The sequence below is a fragment of the Poecilia latipinna genome, unplaced genomic scaffold (genome assembly GCF_001443285.1).
Source record: "Poecilia latipinna isolate Pla-1442-1.1 unplaced genomic scaffold, P_latipinna-1.0 Scaffold1167, whole genome shotgun sequence".
Classification (NCBI taxonomy): Eukaryota; Metazoa; Chordata; class Actinopteri; order Cyprinodontiformes; family Poeciliidae; genus Poecilia; species Poecilia latipinna.
In genome coordinates this window covers 179,729-201,583 of record NW_015113783.1, presented here as the reverse complement: position 1 = coordinate 201,583, position 21,855 = coordinate 179,729, and the positions used below count along the sequence as shown (strand labels likewise).

General features: G+C 40.1%; 1 protein-coding gene across 1 annotated transcript; it reads right to left on the bottom strand.

The window, feature by feature from the left end:
• Positions 1 to 1,198: 1,198 nt before the first annotated feature.
• Positions 1,199 to 16,072, bottom strand: stk35 (serine/threonine kinase 35). Its single transcript, XM_015053203.1, has 3 exons — positions 15,219 to 16,072; positions 11,163 to 11,972; positions 1,199 to 1,355 (listed from the first exon to the last, which is right to left on the bottom strand). The coding sequence occupies exons 1-2, from the start codon at positions 15,739 to 15,741 to the stop codon at positions 11,230 to 11,232; spliced, it is 1,266 nt and encodes a 421-aa protein (XP_014908689.1). The 5' UTR covers positions 15,742 to 16,072; the 3' UTR covers positions 1,199 to 1,355; positions 11,163 to 11,229.
• Between the last annotated feature and the right edge of the window lie 5,783 nt (positions 16,073 to 21,855).

Here is a 21,855-nt window from a genome sequence, read left to right as displayed (position 1 = left end):
CAGACAAGTCCAACCGTTGATTTCCTGTCTAACCAGTCAGCAGGCTACAACCGAAAGAGTTCAAATCACTTCAATAAGAAGAGGGAAGGGGCCAGAGAAAAGGACGAGTGTCTCCATGTGCCTTTGGAATCATTCTCAGATGGTACAGCTTCCAATTTCCTGAAGAAACCCCCAAATGGCAGAGACAGTGAAATATTTAAAGACTCAATACTGCTCACGTTGTAAAAGCTACAAAGTAACCCACTTCACACCATCCAAACCCATTACAAGCTTGAAAATATAAAAGGTGCAATGCTGGAAATGGCTGAAATCTGCACATTTTCTAATGTATATTGAGGTTTTCTGTCAGCCTGTCCAAAATGCCACACTCAACCTCAACAAAAAAAACATTCAGTTGCTAAAACATCTGCTAGCGCTGGAAAAAAATAATCAGAAACCGATTCCTTGGTCAAGAAGAACTCTTATGGCAAAGAAAAACCGTGTGCACTTGGTCCATGAGGGGCTCTTTGGTTGAAACAGGAAGTAATGCCCAGTAAGACAAGTTTAAACTCTCTTGTTTGGTTACACCTGCACAGGTTGAAAGGCCTGATATGACGAGTTCATCTCAACTCTGAAAACCCATTAGATTTTCATCCTTCTACTTCTGGAATGTGGCGCAGATCATTAGCAGCACACATCGCTGTCGTTCTCTGTATTTCAGCTAGTGGGAGATTTTTCTGATTCCTAATTGCACCTCAGTGTTGAACTCCAAGAGACCCCTCACCGTCTCCTCTGATATCATACCCGCTTGATGAATCATTCAAAAAGTGTCACAACATTAGAAACAAAAGTGTTTGCACATTTTGCTAGCCTGAAACTTCACAAGTTCACAGACTTCTCAGGTTCCCATCTCGGTTCAGAACCTTCAGGATGGATTCTCCCGCAGATCCAGTCGACTCGGGGGTGAATCTTCTTAAAGGCACAGGGATGTTTGAGGGTAGCAGTCATCTGTTCTTCAGAGTTATTACTCCCACGAATGCTTTAATCAGTGAGAACACAGCTAACCTGCCTCATAGTTCAGTACAGTACAAAAGTTAAGGAAGAACAAACTCATAAAACAAACTAGATTACAAAATGAAAGCTGCTTTCTGATCCAGCCAGCACTCTGACTTCACTCTGACATTGTCCATCTCCCCAGTAAGCTAATAGAAAATAAAAATGAGATTGTAACGAGTTTATTTGCATATTTTTCTGCCCCAGAGGTTTGGAATAATGCTCCAGTTTGTCTTGCAGCCTCAGTTCTAGATCATGAGTCTTCACATTTCAGGTTGTCAGTCCTTTTTCCTTCCCCGTCCACCGCCATGGAGACGACAAGTCTGCAGAGAAACAGAGTGAAGAGGTCAGAAAGAGGCGACGACACACACAGTTACTTTTTCAGGCTGTCAGTTCCTGCTGTCAAAGAATCTGTTTATGATGGAAGAAACCCAACTTTTACAATCCACCTTCAGCTTTGCTTTGTCTCATTCAGTATCCGAAACCATAGTTAAATTTTTATTCCTCAAAGCCTTGAGCCCTGTGAGTTTACTCAGCAAAAATCTTCTTTCTTTTTTGACAGGCAGAGAGGTTTCCCTCTAATGTGGTAAAAAGTGGTTTTAAATGATGCTTCAATATCCGTCTTTGGTTTCCTTTTTACCCTTTGCAGTTATTCAAAATCAAAACTGAACAAGGATGCGACGTCAAAACAAGGTTGCTCGAGTATTATCCTGCAGAGGAGCAGCAGTAGGAAATGACGACCTCAGGAAGGAGCAGCTCCACTGGAATCACCTTCCTGGACAAATGTCCTGTTTTCTGTTCATTGAACCGATAATGTTGGGATTTGCTGTAGGTGCAACTAAAGAAACTGCCACACCTTGTGCATTTAGGATTTGTTTAGACGTTTAATATTTAAAATTGTAATATCAGGTTTACATTTCAAGAACTGGTTTTGGTTCTGGTATAGGGTGAGATAATATCCATCAACCACAATAGTCTGTCCAGTTATCCAGCTATAATTTTTGTGTATATATTTAGTCCTGTGGCACAGTCATTTTAGAAAACCCTACATATTCAAAGGCAAGCTCCATGTTGTTTATTTTGAGCCCTATAAAAGAAATAATTCATATCACACCCCTTGGTAGGTGAAAAAGGTACAAAAACAATATGTATATAGATCCACTTATATATAAATATACAGTAATATATGTACAGCAAAAATAAGACAGCTGTGCTTCCATTGGCCTTAAAATTACAAAAATTAGAATAGCAAAAGTAAATTTGTTTAATGGCTACAGTTTCAACAGAACACGTTTCTCAATAAAAGTTTTTGTGTTAGAACGAAGTGATTTTTCAGCTGTATCAAAAGTAGTTTATTTTGTAAAACTGCAAATGGAAGCCCTTTTTTTTTTTTTTTTAATCACGAGTCATGTGATCAACAACCGGATATTGTCACTGGCGCAAACCATGAAGACAACAACAGGAAATAGTTGGAACATCATGGCAGGGTTTTTATTTCGTGAACAAACTTATTCACATGTTATTTTAATTGTGTTTGTTGTTTAATTACAACCCCACAATTATAAAATTGTGGGGTTTTTAGCGGAATGTCAACAAAGTTTTGGACTTCATGCTCCATGAAGACCATGGACTTCATGCTCCTCATTAGCATTGTGAGAGCTGATCTGTGTTGTTCTCAGTTGATGTTCGGGCAAAACTTTCAAACCATGGTTTCACAAAACATAAACAGATTTAGGTTTGATTTCTCCAGAACATCTCCAAAGACGGTGTTGCTGGACAACAGACTGACTGGCAGAGAAAATTGTCAAATACATCTAAAGATATAGATGAAACATCAACTTACATATAAAGAGATTTCAATATTCCAGAGTAAAATCATCTACATTTTCACGTGAAATTATTTTCTGAAACTTCTTGGTATAGACTTTTTTTTTTTTTTAAACAAACATTCAGCTTACATAAATTTGTTGCATGCATAGGCCACATCTCTAATAAGTAGTTTAGAATGGTCCTAACCAACTGTACAAGTATTGGCACCATATATCACCAAAATGCTAAATCCATCATGTACCATATATCAATCATCATGTATGTATCATCCATCATGTTAGTATGTGTGGAATCAAACAGGATATGTGGCCATGCTTGAACAGAAGGGAAGAAGACCAAGTGTTATTGTGGGGTAGAGTCTCAGCCGCAGTTTGTTCCTGGAGGGAATCTTGCTGAACCTGCGTCCATGTTGGGTTCAGCGCTCGGCTCTAAGAATAGCCCAGCGGCCGACATGCAGCGGCTCGTTCCCCTTTTACAGGTTGCATAACAGCAGTGCACATGTTAGGAACACAAGCTCAGCAGGAGGCATGCGAGCTGGAGAGCCTCATCCAAAACTACAGCATCCACTCCATACTGCTGACTCAGGATTTCTAGTCCAACACCTCTAAATGTGCGCTTAGTTTTTGTTTAAATCTGTCAATAGAGAAAAAAAACACACAGAGTGCACACAAGCAACCCAGATACTAAAAATCTAATTTGAGGATATAGTATAATACATCAACTTTTGGCTTAGTTCACTTCTTCCCAACAGAAAAACAAGACTGTCTCCATTTGACCGTAAGTTTCAGCAGCAATTAAAAGAGCTTCAGGAACATTTTGATTATTTTAGGTGAACACTAGTCACGATCTGATCGCCTGCAAAGAGTTCTTCAGTAAGTATCAACAAGATCAGCATTGTCAGATGTTCTCAGAGTACTGTCTCTTTCCTCCAATAAACTGGTCCTGCTCATGTCTGAAACTAATGCCTGACCTGACCAGTTCTGATGTAATGTTTCAAATGTCTTTTGCTTAATTGCAAGAAGAAATGATTGGAGAACAACCAAAGAAGCCCAAATAAGAAAAAGTGGAAGAGAACATTTGCAAAAATAGTATTCCCTCTTATCTGCGTTTAAATTTGCTTATGACGATGCTCTGCATCACCAGCCTTTCAATGGCATGAAGCCAAGTTTACATCATCAGCAGTTTCATAGAAATGCTGATGGAATGTGTTGATTTGCATGTTTTACGACCTCAAAACAACAGAGAGCCAGCAGGAATGCCAACACTCCCTCACTAATGGAAATGAAGGGAACTATTAGCATCATTAGCACACAAATAAGAGGCTTTCAAATTAAAAGCAGATGTTCCAGTTCATCTCGCAATTCAAGTGCACTTCACAGCTTAAAGTCCTGATCTAAAGGCTGCGTCTCCACGAGACCGCTGTCTGGAAAATGCTGGTATTTTCGGATGTTGATTGGGGAAAAGCTCCATGTTGAGACCATTGAGACGCCTCAAGTCAGCTGTATTGTTCATGCCAAGCCGCTAAATGGTGCTATGATTTTTGCACATCATTGAACATGCATGAACTTTTAACTCTTAGCTTCCATTTCACTCGCTTCCACTTCATCGTAAACAGCAACCCATCCAACCAAGCAACACAGATCTATTCTACAGCAGGGATTGTGTTAAACTCAACAGGTTAAGTAGCAGAGCAGAGCACAATGCTGTCCGCCATTGTTTTTGTTATCTACCTATGCATGTGCAGAATGAACCCTGCAATCATTCATTCTGCGCCTGGGCGCTTTCACGCCTGCAGACGCCTCCGTGGGGGATCTGGTTTCAAAACGATCCGGCGTGAAAGACGTCTAAACAACTAGATCACAACAAAACTGTTACACTTTCACTCAAAATTAAATTTTTATTGCACTGGGAAAATCTCATCCATCCATCCATCCATTTTCTTCTGCTGATCAGGGGTCGGGTCGCGGGGGAAGGAGCCCAAGTAGAGAAAACAGATTGATTGAAAAGTCAAGCCTTTTGACTGAGCTCTTTCTTCACCATGACAGAACATTGCAGCGCCTGCTTTACTACAGACGCGGCTCCAATTTTCATTCATTCATTTGTGAACAAGATCCTGAGATACTTGAACTATTCCACTTGGAGCAGGACCTCTTCCCCGAACCAGAACAGATACTCTACCCTTTTCATTCTCACAATGTCAAATTATGACTGTCGCCATCTTACGTCATACCTGGGTTTTGAAGTAATATTCATGTTGTAATATTTACAAAATGTAGATCTTCTTGGCAGAAAAATGCAACTAATTTTTATATAAGTATAAGTAAAACCAGGCAATAAGTGTTAAGTCTCTTATTTCTTAACTATAGAGAAAAAAAGATTGGTAAACCCAATGGACTAGCCATATGTTGACAAAAGAAAAAAAATCTGACTATCCCATTTAATTTTTGGGGCACAAACAACCGCAAAAACAGTCTAGCTTAATTTTTTTTTTAGCTGAACATTAAAAGCATGAAAATATACAATAATTTTTCCAGTTTAAACACTCAGCAGAGACACAGGTCTTCCAAATCCCTCCTTATTTCAGCAAATGCTGCCAGCTCCCCTTTTCATCAATTATTTACACCTAGAGAGACGGCTATTCTGCTTTATTATTCACAAAATAATCCCATTAACATCATAAAGGCAGGACAATACAACCACACAAAGCATGTGACGGATCCGTTCGACTTAAAGGGGATTGAGACGTGTAAACCAATTAGATCCAACACAGTCACCATGAATGAGGACAGCAGACTGGAAAAGATGTGGACAAATGTTATTCTAAAGCGTAGTCACGGTTATGCCTCTACTATCCATGAGCTGTACATTTTTATGGAGAAAGAAGAGATAATAGATCACATTTCTGACCAGGCTTGATTTAAGTCCGATTCATTTTACCACAACTTATAACGCTATAGATTTAGAAATCTATTTTTCTGAGTTTTCTGCTCAATTCTGTTAAACGTCTTGATAAACAAAAACACAGTGAGGTGTTTTAGTCGACCAGTTATGCAACAGCTCGCTTGTGTAACTGGCTCTGAATTCCAGAAAAAAAAATTTTTTAACAGCCTCCGTAAACGTCTTGTAAACCCAGACGTTTACAAGCATCCTATGGGCACAAACGTAATGGACACTCCCAGATCTCAGGAAGGTGCCTCCCTCTGGTTCCCCAACTGCTGTTCAGAACATGTTGTACAGCACAGCGTCCTTCAGAGGAGTACTATCAGAAAGTCTGAATTATCTGAATCCAGTATTTAAATGCTTTTGAGCATTAAACTGCGAAGCAGCAAAGCCTTGGAGGCATTGGCATATGCATTAGAACCACTCTGGGTGTTGAAATGCCTCAACTTGTAGAACGATTGTCAGTGCTGTCAGTTAAACAAAAAAAGTTTTTGATTCCTGAAGTAATGAGTATACACAGAGGAAGAGAGGCGCTGTCAGAGCTCTGGCCTGTTTAAGAGAGGCGTAAGCCTGGCACGCAGCGAGAGGACAAAATGTTCCCGACCAAAGCCTCCATAAGCCTTGAACCAGCAGCACTCGCTGTCCAGCAGAGGAATCAGATGGCAGTTTGAGGACTGGTCAGATGGACGTCAAAGTAAAAACATGCACATGATTTTCAATATTCTGATTTCACCTAAAGGCAGCTCTATAAATGACTTTTTCATTGTAAGAGGACTTTAAAAGCCCCAAACACAGTAAAACACAAATATTAGTTACCGATGGGGCCGATACGATTCATTTAATGACTCCAGGACCTCAGTGTTTAAAATTCTTCAAGGCAAATGGTCTGAACTGAAGGTCCATTAAACTGTTTAGCCATTTATCTCGCTGTGTTCCACCCGGATAATGGTTTGTACAGCTGAACGCTCTCACTTCCAGTGCTAAGTGCTGTTAGCATCTGTGCAGGGAGGCGGCGGGGGACAGAAGGAACTGCCACCAAGAAAGAGACAAAATCTGCCTACAGTGTGGGATCACTTTAAATAGAAAAGGTTACACAGCTCTGTGTGTGCACTGCAGAGCAGAACTGGTGTTTCACATCAGCTTGACCTCCGACCTCAGCAGGAAACATCCACCACATGCATGGAGTTCACTGGTGGCTGCTGGGATCTGATATGTAATAAGAAGATACTTCTAGTCCAACATTACATGTTGAACAAAAAGAGAAATTACCTGAAAAAAATAATAAGTGCATAGTAATGAACGCACTTCCCAGTAGATGACATTTTTCTTTAAATATGCCTTTTTTGTAATATTAATTTTCTGAGACATTGAATTTTGAGTTTGTCACCTGTAAACCATGATCATTGAGATTACATGAAAATGGCCAGAGTGGATGAATGAATGATAAACAAGTTTTATAACTTTTTCACTGTATTCTCATGTTCTGAGCCGCATAGTGAAAAAGGAGCTGAAAAAGTGATTTGCTTATAAAATTTATCATGAAAAAAACCCAAAAAACTAAACCTATCATATTTTCTGGTAATAGGATTAATAATAATGCAAAGTTTTAAATAAATGGAGTTTAAATTGATAGTTTATCAGAAAATCTTTAAGGGATCATTCTAGACAACAAACTCAGTTAGAAGCCTCATATTGAATATATTAAATGCAATTGTTGTAACTATTGGAATGTTGTTTAAAATTAAAGATTTAATAAATGTTAAAGGCTGAATGTTGTACACTCCTCATTGGTTATGCCCCATTTGTCATATTGCTCAGACGTTTGGGTAAATGCAAGTACAACAACCATTGGTATATTAGTTAAGTTACAAAAAATAGCTTTTAGGTTTATTCATAAATGGGATATTGTGAACCAACTAACTAACTTTTTATTCAAAGTAATACTTTTAAATGTAAAGACAATGTACATATAAAAACACTGGAAATACTGGTATAAAGCTTTGAACAAAAATCTTCTTTCAGAAGAAAGATCATTTAAGTTAAGAGAGAATAAATATAATTTGCGAGGTTTGTTAGAGGGAAAAAGAGGTAAGGTTTAGATGTGTTGCAGTTATTGGCGTGAAACTGTGGAATGAACTGAATGATGATTTTTAATTATGCCCTTTCTTTAAAAGAGCCTTAAAGTAGAAAATGATAAAAGCTTATACTGTTATGTAGATGTTTATATGTATTGTGTAACCATGCATGCAAGTACTGGATGTGTATTTTTGTAAATACATGCATATTTAAATATAAATGTGTATACGCATATACACACTGTATGTATGCATATTATTTCGACTTTATCCTCATGATTTAATTCTTTAAAATGTTCTTTGTGTGACTGAGTGGTAGATTCTGCATAATACAAGAGAAATAAAACCAGGCTTGTTGTTCCATCATGCCTCGCAGGTTTAGCTGTGTTCATCCTACCGTTGTCAGCTCGCTTCAGTTTAGCAGCTGCAGACACGAACACCCCAGTAGCAGGTCCAACAGCCACTCCCCTCCCCTCCTTTCCAACACTAATCACTAATCCTTCTTTCCAACAGATGACAGCTTTATCAACTGAACGAGAGCTAGTCTATTGCGTAACCGTCTATTCCATCGTGCCACAAGAGAACGAGGCCAATCGGAGGCAGCAAGGAAACATCCTGATTGCTCTGCCCTGAGTGCTCCCCACCCTGAGCAGCTGGGTGGTGTTACATCACAGCGTGAGCAGCCTATTGTGATGAAGAGCTAACAGAATGGCTGAGCTAATTTGTCAAACAAACCCAGAACTCAGGCCTGGTCAGTGGAGAGTTCACGTTCAAACAAACAGGCGGCCGGTTTGGGTGGCTGAGCATCCACTCAGCGGCAGTTTGATGTCATACAGGGAGCTTCTGCTCCAAATAGCAAACTGAGACAATTAAGATCTTACAGGGACACTTTACTGCATTGCTGCCACCACAAACACATTTTTGCTAAAGAGTTTAGAGTGGAGAATTCACATGCAAGATTTAAATAAGCTCTCTCTTTAGATTTTAAAATTTGGACCATTATCAGTTATATAACTAACCTACCAACTGCATTTGATAATCTAAACGAATGTGCAAACAATAATCATGATGTTCAAACTGTTTCACTCCTATTTAGTTGCATGGAGTTGTTTACCTTGTATATTAGCATAAATGAATTAAAGTTTAGGTCAGAGTGCATCTCGGATATCTACTGAAAGTAGGGCTGCAACGACTCCTCAAATGATTCCAGTACCTCGATTATTAAAACTCCTAGAGGCATATTATTATCTGCCTCGAAGGGTTAGCAGCATAATGTCCAATTTTCAAGTTTGATCCAGGGGAATTTTATTGATTGATAATGTCTATTGATTGTTTTTCTGGGGACCAAGAAACATCCTTAAAGTAACTGGTAAGATGCATGGAGTACAACAGCCTTTCTCCTCTCAGAGTTGCTTTCTGCTGGCCGGTTCCGAGCGAACGGCGGGGAAGCGTGCGGCGGGTGTATTTATACAGGTGAGCGCATAGACTGAACACAGCATTTGGCTGTGCTGTAGTTGATGCTTAACGCAAGAGTAACTTTACAGACGAACCGGAAAATAAATTTACCACCATCCAGTCTCAGCAAATGGGTGGCAGAGTGCATTGTGGCGGTACTGGTAAATCTGTGTGTGACGGAGGAGCCAAATCCAGTCGTTTACATGGACACAAAAGTATGTGCAAAGTGAGAGTTCACCTATTAAACTGACTGAAGATGAATACATGAACTAAAAACTTGAGTACAAACATATTTGCAAGTCTCTTTGTGAGCCTGCCTCTTTATTATCCCGCAAGTTTTGGAATTTATTTCATTGTTTTGTGTTAGTTGTCATGTGCTCCCTGACAATGGCACAGCCCTATTCACAGCCTGCTGTTAGAGCATTTCACATAATCAGCATGCAATGCTAAAGATATTCGGTGCCAACACCTTGTTTTGGTCTTCACTCACACGTCCCAGGTGTTAACATCTAATCAAAGGCTGTTTGGCCTCAGGCTCAGATTGTACCTTTCCTTGTTCCCAGTAGCAGCATAAATGCCAACTTTCATTTGTGATAGGCAGCTCTCTGGTTACCACACCCTGAGTTAAAAAAATATATCCAGCTTTGAAACTGGATTAAAAAAAAAATACAGAAAAAGGTTGAAGTTTCGATTTTTATTTTTGACTATATTCAAAGCCTTACACTCTAAAAAGTGTTTTTGGCTGTAGTTCATTTTATGGACTTATTTACATTAATCTCACTTAATTTATTTGTTCTAGTGATGACAACTTAATTTTAATTAAGCTAAAAGTTACAAAACTAACCAATTCAAATTAACTAGCACTATAAAAAGTGTGTTTGAAACAATTAAGTTCAATGCCGCGTTCGTATCCCACATCTGAAGTCATGACAAGATTCACCTGGACAGATCCTGTACCAACCTGCTGCTGTGGTGACGCAGGGGTAGAGCACAACTCACATAAAGAGACATTAGTCCTCAATGTGGCCGTCGTAAGGTCGATTCCAGCCTGATGATCTTAGCTGCATGTCTCCTCCCTCTGTCATTACTCACTTTCCTGTCTAACTACTCTCACAGGCTGCCTGAGCCAAAAAAAAAGCCTGGTAAAACAGAAATCATTTATTAGTTTACTTCTTTATTTGAAGAAAACTAAATGATTTGAGCGAGACTGACTTAAATTTGTCATTTTTAAGACACTTAATGAATTAATTTAAAACAACTGAATGAATCGAGTTGGATGAACTTAATGAATTCACCCTCTCAGCGTGGGAAAGACACTGGCCCAAAGACTTAAATTATTTTTCGGTTTATTTGCTTCCTCACCATCACACTCTGACTGTTGGTAGTTGTGTGCTGCTTTACCTGCTGACTGCTGTCTGATCGCTCCGAATGTCTCTTTTTCCTGCATTGAGCCTCAATGTAGCCAAACTCCGTCAAGTGTTTGTTTTTTAAATGTCATATTAGATTTGTTGTGTTGATGCATTTTGACCCGTGCTTCAACTCAAGGTAATTTTCCATCACAACACGCAAACGTCCCCGTTGATTCTGAGCTTTAAAGTTTCACACGACATTGTTTAGGATTTGTTGCTGCATGCTTGCACAGTGTGAAGGAAAAAGGAGATGAGCTGCACACGCAGGCTGCGAAGTGAGATACATGTGATCGGCTACAAGAGACAGTGATCAGCGATCACCAATCATACACTTTGTCACGGAAATCAGTCGATTATGATCGGTGGCCGATCGATCGGCACACCTCTAATTACCAACATGGAAGAATGAGAGGCAGCCTACCTGGAGAGGAAATGGGTCCCTTCTTGGATGGGTTGGGGTGAAAAAGGAAAGGTTTAAGAAGCGTTTGTCATGCAGCAAAAGTGACTTGATCCATTCTTATTTCCAGTTGGAGAGCATCTGGTCGGTCCTGAGGGTTTACTGCAAGCATGTCCAGAAGGAGCTTCTTTACCCCATCAGTCATAGAGCTCCTGGCCTTCTGAGGGATGTGCAGAACCATCTTGGGGTTCTCCAGCAGAGCTTCCCCAACAGGAATGATCTCAGAGCCCTGTCGAACATACGTGCCCAGTAGTTCACGCTTCGACTCTGCATCAATAAACGTGATTCGTTCGACCATTGCCCAAATGATGATGCCAAGGGCAAAGATGTCAGCTTTAGCTGTGTAGTGGCCCTCCCAAACCTCCGGGGCCATGTAGAAGTCAGAGCCGCAAGCTGACGATAACCAGAACTTGTTGATGTTGACAGTGTTGTACTGGTTGCTCCCTTTGCCAGCAGCTCTCGCTGTAGGATCTTCTTCACTGCTCTTGGAGGTTAGTCCAGCACAAACCTTACTGAGGCCAAAGTCTGCTACCTTAAGTACAGGTGAACCAGATTTCTGTGAGATGAGAATGTTGTCTGGCTTCAGGTCCCGGTGGACAATGTTGTTCTTGTGAAGGAAAGCAATGGCACTTGTTAGCTGGAGCATGAAGCTGCTGTTGGTCTGGGGGTCGGGTCGCCGAGACAGGATGTACTGGTTGAGGTCCCCACCTTCGCAGAACTCCATGACAAACCAAAGGTAGCATGGCTCCTCTGGGTAACCAAGGATGCGCTCACCTTAGGATTAAAAGAAGACAATACTTTGTTACAACTCTAAAAGTTAAAAATGCCCAAATTGCGAAAGCAAAAATCAAATAATTCTCAGAAACAAGAACACAACTCTTTTCACATTAGCTCAGCCTTAACGGTAAAAACCTTTCTACAAATATAAAAGCAATGGCATTTTCCAGGAAAGCTAAAAGTGGCAAGGTTCTATGCTATGGCTTAAAAATGTCCAGTCTCCACTTACTCAGTCACTTCTACCTTCAGGACCATAATTGATTTATTTACTTACTTTCATAGAGGCACATTTTCCAATACTTCTCCAGTTTCCCAAGGTCTTTCCAAGTTTTACCTTAGACTGCTTTTTCATTTTTCACACCAGTACTAACCCCATCATTCACTTAGTGATTAAAATATTTCTAAATAAAACAAACAAGTGACAAGTCTGAACAATTTCCAGAAGATAAATAATGTCTAGTGAGGCACTGAAGACCCGATAAAGGACCAGAAATCACATTCCCTCAGCTGATCATCGGTTGTACAGTCAGCCCTTTGAGAAAAGTCTTGTTAACGTGACAAGGTGGTAGTAAAAGTCAACAAGGATCCCATTTAAGTTGGTTCTTTGTTTATTTGTTAATGTAAAAAAAACTTTCTTAATGCTCCAGTAATTAAAACAAGTGGACTGAAACTGATTGAAATTGTACTTTTCCATCAGTGATCCCAGTGCTCAACTAGACCTAGTGTTGGAACCAGTTCTTAACTGGTTCCACAAAAGAACTGGTTTGCTTTTACACCACCTAAGAGCAAAGCCAGTCATGTCCTGACAGTGTTTCAAAAGGTTGATCCTCCCCTGCTTTATTCTGGGTTTATGCAAGTCTTGAACAGCATGGCAACAGCTTCCCTAAAATCACCACCTTGACTTATTGAATCCTTTTAACATCCCCTTCATGTACTTGAAAATACCAGCTATAACTTAGCAGAACATTGACCTTTTTAAACTTTGAAGGGTTCATTTCAGGATAGACAGTAGGAAAATAGGAGGCAGGCTGTTTTAAACCTGACAAATTAAAAATGAAAGTAAACCCAGGGGTTTAGGATATGCCGGTCATTACGTTTATATTGGCTGAGTCCATATCGAGCTCTTGCAGAAAGTCCAGATTCTTTCTTCAAGTCCAGCAGTGAACTAGTGTTGTGTTAGCATTACTTTTAGGGGGTCAAAACTAGAACTCCTGCTTGTGCAAAGAACCAGTTGGGTGGAAATTACTTCAAGAAACAGCCAATGTCCAAATAATAACTTACATTATGAGTGGATTACGGCTTGGCCAGTTACCTGTTGTGGTTTTACAAAGGTACGTTTCTAAACCTGGTACCATTAAACCGAGAGATGCAAGTTATCAATTAATGAGTTAATCTAAAGTTGTTTGATCTCATCCATTGACTAAAAAATAATTTATATGCGGCCATTTTCTTAAAAACCAGAGTTTTCTCTTGTATCAGAATGTCCTCTATAACATGAAGGGCTAAACTTTTCACAACATACTGAATTTAGAAAAACAAGCTGATTTTTTTGTGTCAGCTGTATTATATCCTGAATGAAAAACAGAAAATTGTGGTTGCCGCATTAAACTTAAACATATTTATAAGACAGGAACCTCTCAGGCCTAACTGTATGTTATTAGATTAAAATTAGTTCCATTGAGTTCATTTATTAACTATTAATTGTAAGTTGACTAAATGTTTGGATCCCCATCACATTAGATATTTTGTATTTTAAAGTTTTACTCATGTTTTAATACCATGAGAATTTCAGTTTCATAGTTTCTCCAAAGGACTGAATATACAGCTAAAAACATCACCTCTACAAACCTTTCAGTACATTTCTGATGAACATGATGACCAATTTATCCAGCCCAGTTCTAAAGACCCTTACAGGTCATGGGTCCAGATCTGTGATCTGGCTATTCACCACTTGCTGTCCTTTACAAATCAATTTGATATTTGTGATTTGATTTAGTGTGATCCAAGATGTGTGTTGATTTAATGTTATAGAATCTGTTTTATTCAGAACAGATCTCTATATCGCTGCAATCAGCTGAGCTTACAGCACAAAAAACAGAACCCTTTGGGACCAGACTGATTTCGTGAAGGAGAAGCGATTGAGGAATCAGCGAAACTAGATTCATGACACGAGGAGGAAACCACGTCACTTGCCCACATTAACCTGTCGTGATAATCACTGTGGGGTTGTCATGAACCGTGCCATGTCTGCTTTTTTACTTCACATTTCTGAAACGTACGAGAGTCAGAGCAAAACAAACTGAAATGTTTAAGCTGAAGGCTTTAACATTGTTGCTGTGATCTATTATTTTCAATTACATCGCAAAGTCTAGAAAGAATGATGCTGAAGGATTTTACTTAGAGAGCCAGAACTGTGACACTTACGTAACCACGATGCTATTAAAAGAAGAGTCGTAAACATAGCAGCTGGGTTTAGCTGGAAACATAGATTGAACTAGCAAAGACTGAGTTAGTATCTATAATATAGAAAATAGTATGATCAGCAAAATCACTAACTATGTCAGAAGAGACAGACATAAATAGGTCAAGTAGAAACCCTGACCTGAGATGAAAAACGTCTGAATCATAACTCTGTGGCTGGTTATTTTATGTTTCTGAGTTTATGGTGCAACATTAATGTTAAACATCTAAGTGTTCAGTCAGGAAGAAAGTCTCTAACATGTCGCCAAGTAGTACACCGTGTTCTCGTTTGCGCTGGAGGAAGCACAGCGTTCTCTCTGTGGCTCTTCTAGGTGATGTACAGTTACATCAATGTCAGACAGGAGGCTGCAGAAGGAAATCCATATCACTGGAGCAGAACAACTTTTCCCTTCAACTATGGGTGTGTGTAAATGCATTTACAACTGTGTAAATGCAAACTACTTCATTTGAGTGCACAGTTAGCAGCTAGTACCAGCAGGACCTAATTTCATTTTATTCTGAAATACAGAAACTGATAAGTAGTTATTGCTTTTAGCTAATTTTAGTAATGCAGGCTAAAATTATTTGTGCTTGCTTACATCCAATCAATTGGCTAAATCAGAAGTTTTCTATGCAGCAACAACATCAAAGTTTGGCTATAAGTTGTTGACACCAGTCAGCACATTAGCTCCTAAATAAACTCAATTTACAGGCCCTTGGGCCCTTGTTTCAGGTTTCAAGGCCTTTGTCTAAGCACTGTGTGTTTTGCAGAAGCACAGATACCTTTGAGGGAGGTCTCCACTAGCCGCAGATACTGCTTGGACTTCTTGTTACCGTGGCTCATCTTCTGGGCCAGGCCGTTCCGCTGCAGCACGCACTCCTCTAGTTGAACCACATTCTGGTGTCGGTTCTCCAGGCTCGTCAGGGCCCAGAACTCGGCCAATGCCAGTTCGACGTTTTCTGGGGCGTCGCACTGGAGCCTCTTCACCGCAACCCTGGCCCCTGTTCTCCGGGCCACGGCCTCGTACACCACCCCGTAGCTTCCCCGACCCACCTCCCGCAGCAGGCTGTACCGCGGAGACACGGCCGCCGCCGGCCTGGAGGGGTCACTCCGGAGGAAGGAGATAGAGAAGCAGTCCTCGTCCTCTTCCTCGTCCATGGCCTCGGCACGCTTGTTGTTGTTCCCCACTGTGAGGGAGCGGAGGACCTTCACCGCCTCCCGCTTCATCTTGGCGGCCACGCTGCGCCTGCAGCTCCGCACTCCGCCGCTTACCTTTCTTCTTCTCTTCCCGTCGCATATATCCATAACTTATTTTTTGTTGAAAGTAAACATGAGGCGATTACGTGTTTATCTGTCATTACTTAAACTCTTACCAAATAAAAGTTGGCCGTTCTTACGTCTTCCTGGTCGAGGTTTGGAGAAGTTCAACCTCTGCCTGTCTAAAATGTCAGACTTACTTCTAGCTGTTAAAATGTTAAAAGTTGCCGATAAACCTGCCGATGCGCCACAGGCTGCCAGTCCAGATGTTCTAAATATTTGGGCTTCCTAAACAAAATGTTCCAGGTCTTACAGAGAACAGAAGGCGTGGCTAGCTGCAGCTCCGCCGCACATTGATTGGTGCAGAGAGAAAAAGCTCCCTAACATATAACTCCGTATTTGTTTTAGTTTGAAACTAACAATTGTTATTGATAGTAAGCTAGTTGCTACTTGCGTTAAAAACACATGTTTCCACCGGGTTATAAATTATTATCCAGCGTAAATGGGTCTGTCCTCCAATTGTAACGTGGTGGTAGGAGCACGTGTACTCAGGCATGCAGCACGCACGGCTTTAAATCTGTCACATCATAACTGCACGTCTGGTTGCACATGCATGGATGGATGGACAGATAGATAGCAAAATTACTACATGTAAGTAATAGCCCACATTTGTATAAAAAAAATGTTTAAGACAACCAAATGAAGACAATGTATCTGTGCAGAATTGTTTAGAGTCGTTATTGGAGAGGGGACAAATCATAAACGTTTTTTTTTTTTAGCAAGGGGGGGATTTTTTTTTTTCTCCCAGAAGGAAGAAGCTGAAAAAGACAGTGAAGGAAATGTCCTTTGTGATCTAGGTAGCATTCCTGACCACATTTCCTCACCTGGTGATGAACAATATCAGTGTTTCAGGCTGAGGTCAACCCTCTCCTCCTCAACCCAAGACACAAGCCTGTTGTAAAAATGTCAGCACCTTCAAGCAAATTTAAGTTCATTCATACAGATTTTCCTGGCTTCTCCAGCTAATTTCATCTCTGAAGTTACATGTATTATTAAAAAATTATAAATTACCTCATCAAATGACAATCATCAAAACAATGATTGTAGAGTCAATTAGTTTTGATTCAACACTTGAATCAGTTAGTTTTGGTTTCAATCTAGATTTTAAGAAAAAAAACATAAATGCTGATACATTTATTATATACATGTATCAGTATTATCATCCTGAATCTTAAACAATAACATTCAAATCTCCAGTACATGTTTGAAACACCCATTAACTCACCAGATATTACTTTGTATTTATCCAAACCAAAGCCATATAAAACACTGTAACATGTAACTAGTTAATAGTTTTTACAATCACTTAAAATATCCAGCAGATTTCTCTAAAAGGCACCTACACTGTAAAAAGAAATTAGTTCAACCAACTTAATTGAATTGCTTCAATTGGTAACAAGTAAATCAACTAAGTTTATCCAACCAAATTTATTAAGTTTAACCGACTCAAGTTATTACGTCCATCCAACTCCACTTACTAAGTTTATCAAACTCAATATATTATGATAATCCAAGTCAATTTACTAAGTTTATCCAACTCAATTTATTAAGTTGGAGTTGTAACTTTTAAGTTAATTGAACACAAAAAAAGTAAGTTGTCATCACTAAACCAAATGAAATAAGTGAGATTAATGTAAACAAGCCCATAAAATAAACTACAGCCAAAAACACTTTTTAGAGTGTACATCTGGTTTTGTGCCATTTAACGCTCTGCGTGTGTGGTGCTGCATAAAGTCATCAGAACTGTCTGGATCACAGTGACTTCTATTCACCATTTGCTTTTGCCAGCAGAACTAAAACCTCACAGACCGATAAATCCATCCCTTCTTTTGTATCCTTTCTTGCTGTGCTGCATTCACAGTCCAGTCTTTTTGCTCTCCCAGAGTCGATGTGTCCACTGTCACAGCTCAGCAGCCAGTAAAGCTTTATTTGTGGAACTTGTCAAAAGGGGGAATTAACCTAGGCTCAGACCTCTCCACTGAAATCAGCAGGAATCTAACTGAGTCCACAGCACTGTGGACTCAGCAGTGGGCACTGAACTGCATCATGTTTTATTTCTTTATTTATTTCTTTAGCAAAAAATAAAGAGGCTTTAAGCATTTTCACTTAGCTTAAGTTTAGTTTTCACAACAATTTTCAACGTTAAGTTCAGTTAAAGCCAATCAAGATAAGACGAGACGTTTTTCACTCTAATTCCATCCATTCCTCCAGTATTCCTCCACTCTTATCCTTGCAGGGTTGTGAGGGCAGCTGGTGCCCACCTCCAGTGGCCATTGGGCGACAGGCAGGGTACACTATGCAGTTTTCATTTTTATCCACCTCCTTTTGCTTCTGAAGGGCAAAGAAGGCTGCATTTTCTGTGCAGCACTGCGACTTTACGTTGATTGCACTCTGGATGCGTGGTTGTGCGATCAACTGTTTGTGTGTTTGTCCAATGCGGCTAGAGGCGAGGCTCTGCCCAGACAGGGTCGCGAAGGCCATTTCTCTACAACAACAATGGTCTCCCTTTACCTCATGGTGTGCTGTAATGTGCATTGTAGACACTTGCTCATTCTTGTGAGAAAATGTTGGGAGTCATCTTTACCTACAGGAATTCATAGAGCAGTAGCTTGCGATCCTAGCAGCTATACTGGATCAACAGCTGAGAAAGAATAAGGAAAGTGACAGATGGAGCCAGAAAGACAAGATGGACAGGAAATTTGATCACTAATGTATGAAGCCCCAACTCGAAAAATAGAAATACACACAAGATATGATTGAAACAACAGTATAAGAGTCAAATTACAATCTTTGTTTTCTTTATTCTTTTTTATGCAAGCTTGCTCAGCTGACTGAGGAGGATTTTGGAGAAGCAGAAGACTACAGGAGCAGGTGAAATATTATTCATGCACTATTGTTTTAAGTTATTAAAATCTGAGAACTAAAGATTAGTTATATTAGCTATACGAAGTAGACTGAGGAAAGGCCTGAGAACGAGGAGAATGGAAGCGCTCCACATTTCTTTTAGCATACAGTTTTAATCTAATTAAATAGAAAGTTATAAAAAAAATGTAAATACTTCTTGTTAATATAATTTCAGATTTTCTAAATTTCATTCATACCAAAGATGCAGAGCTATTTGATCTCATGTCATCCTGTCAGCTCATCTTTTATGCCAAAGCAACAGTTTGCATTTTAGCTCCTGGAATGAATAATGGACTTGTTTTGTTTGTTTTTACACCGTTTTCTAATATTTTATTTACTTTCCACTTGTTTCCACTGTGGAGACAATAAGCACATGGGAAATTATTACCAAAATAACAATTAATTTGGTTATACATGCAGGCTAAAACAACTGAATATTTAATGTTTTCCCATTTTGATAATAATGATGCACAAACATCACAGAGCAGAGAGTCAGAATCCATCTATAAGGCTTTTTGATGCCACTTTTTACCCATTACATGTGACTCCAGGAACTATTATGACAAAAACAAGGAGCGCTAACACTTCAAAAGCATGCTCTCCTGACCTCTTGTGGTGGAGTTGGAATAACACCCTATAAATTACACTTTTATGGACTTTTCACATTTGTGTTCCACCTCCTGATAAAGAAAAGGGACATCAAAGCGTGGAGAGCCTTTAGATAATGTGGAACCGTAAAGACATCCTCAACAACTGGATGTGTGTTCAGCTAACGGCGATTATTCCAGCGCAGCTGATGACTTCAGCTCACATTATTCTGAATCTAAAACTTGTTTCATCTCCTACATACGATTAGAAGAAAAAGAAAAGAGGAGAAAACAGTTAGTGTGTTTTGTTGAGTGGAGGCGGATATTCACCGTAGTGCTCTGTGTGTGTGTGTGTGTGTGTGTGTGTGTGTGTGTGTGTGTGTGTGTGTGTGTGTGTGTGTGTGTGTGTGTGTGTGTGTGTTGTGACTTTGACCTCGCCTGCAGAGGTTTTGTGCTGCAGTCGAGATCTGGCTGCATTTTTTTCCTCTGCTCTGCTCCAGGATGAATATCTTTCACGAGTTTCAGGGACGCTCACTTCAGCTTGTGAGTCAGAACAAAAAAACGGCGTTACCACGGCAACTTGAAGGCCAGTGGCGCTGAGGTAAAACGACGTGGATACAGATACTGTGATGCTTGTTAGTTGATGTCTTTTGTCTAGTTTCCTGAGAGGTTAATTTCTTGAGCTGAGGTAACAAAAGGCTCCTGAACGCACCACACGGAAGTCAGTATAAGGGGATGGCGTGTAGAGAAAAGGGAGGAAGTGGAGGCTTACCTGGAGCAAAAGTTATGGCAGATGCTCCAGTTTGAATAGCCCAGGTGGCATCCACAATGCTGCACAGTGACAACAGCAGCAGGCGGACTCACCTGTAAGCTTTTAAAGTGTTTCTTCACTAGTTTTTATTTGGACTTTGTCTGCTGTTTCATTCATCTCATGCAAAGTAAACCATTCTCATCTGTTTCTGAACCAAATTTTGAATGGGTGCTCAACTCGCTCCTTTACTGAGTGAGTTAGCAGCTAAACGGCAACAAGATGATTTCCAGATAGCTCTTGGTGGAAAAGCTGAAACATGCGAGTGTTGTTCAGGTTGTCCTTGAAGGTTCAAAGAAACTGTACAAGTACTGAACGTTTCTCAGACTGGACAGAGTGTAATCAAAAAATAGAAAAACTAAGAAACGTGACAAAAGCAAAAATCCCCCCAAAAAATGAACAGGTTGCCCGTTTCAGACTGGATCAGTACATGACCCAGCATCTGAGAGATTTAATGGACACAAACAACATGTAACTCATTCAGGTGCTGTTTGGATTCACCGCTTTCATTTGTCTGAGAAAGCCTGAGGCGAAGTTTCTTTCTCGCTTTGGAATCTAATGTTCGATAGTTTACACTTGCTCCATCTTTTCTTTTCTTTTCGCTCCTCTCCTGTTCATATTTGAAAGACTGATTATTAGCACCACGTCGGACTGAATTAGACTCAAGTACCCTTTCAGGATGAAGAAGCTGTGTTTCATCTCCTCTGTGTGGGCAAACAGAGAAAAATCCTTTCTCTCAGTAAATATTGATATTCAAATCAGATGTTTCATTGAGTTGTTTTTTAGAAGCGGCACATTAAACCTGTTACCTCGTTATCCATCTATTCTGAGACATCTTGGCCCTTACTGCTGATCTAGAGGTTGGGTCTTTTTTTTATTTTTTTAGAATGGTAAGCCTGTTTGTTATCCCTGTCTGGGTGAAGATGTGTTCGTTTCTCACCTTCAGCATTTGGCGGAGCCGCCTGTGGAACCTGTGAAGCCCCATGTCAGGTGCAACAGGATTCCAGCACCTCGTCACCACCTGCATGATGTGGACTGGCAGATTCTGCAGCAAGTTCATACAAAACACATCCACAGTGCTCGTCAAAAGATCAAACTTTTTCATATTTTCTTAATGGAATCGGTAGAACTGGTTCTGGTTCAACAAGGAGAGGCTTTATGAATATTTAATTATAGGGGTCTTCACATTTTACACCCCAAGCTTCAGAGCTTCCGACTTACAGAGCAGTCGTCTCCCACTACTCCCCTGCTCAACTCCTCCAGACTAGCCAGCAACAATTAGCAAACACCTGGTGAAACTGTGCACCTGCTGAGCTCATTATATGAGCTACTTGTCAGTGCGACGCTGGTAAAAACAGTGCTAAAGGGTTAATACTGGGTATTCTCACATCCTTGAAGCCTTATTTCCGGCGTACTGAGCAGTACTTTCTTCTATCCACCTGGCCTCAGATTGGCACAGTGTGCTAATCTGAAGTCTCTTTCATAGTGTTTGGCTACTTTATGATTAAATGATTTTGTTCTGACTATATCTTTCACACTATGAAGCACATTCTGCTAGAAGCTACCAGAAAGTGGCTCTGGCTGTTTTTCTATTACAGCCAGGCTAACTGTAGCTGCAGCTCAGGTGAAATTCCCTCTGCATTACGTCCCTCATCGTGATCACCCTGCTGACTCTCAGTAGAGCACATGTCCTGAAGAAACAACTGATTAGCTGATGTTTACCTCTACTCCATTCTGAGTCAGGTTTTATGTCTAAGTCCTGGCCTATTTCCGATGGTTTTTTGCTTCGCAGGTCATCTGTGA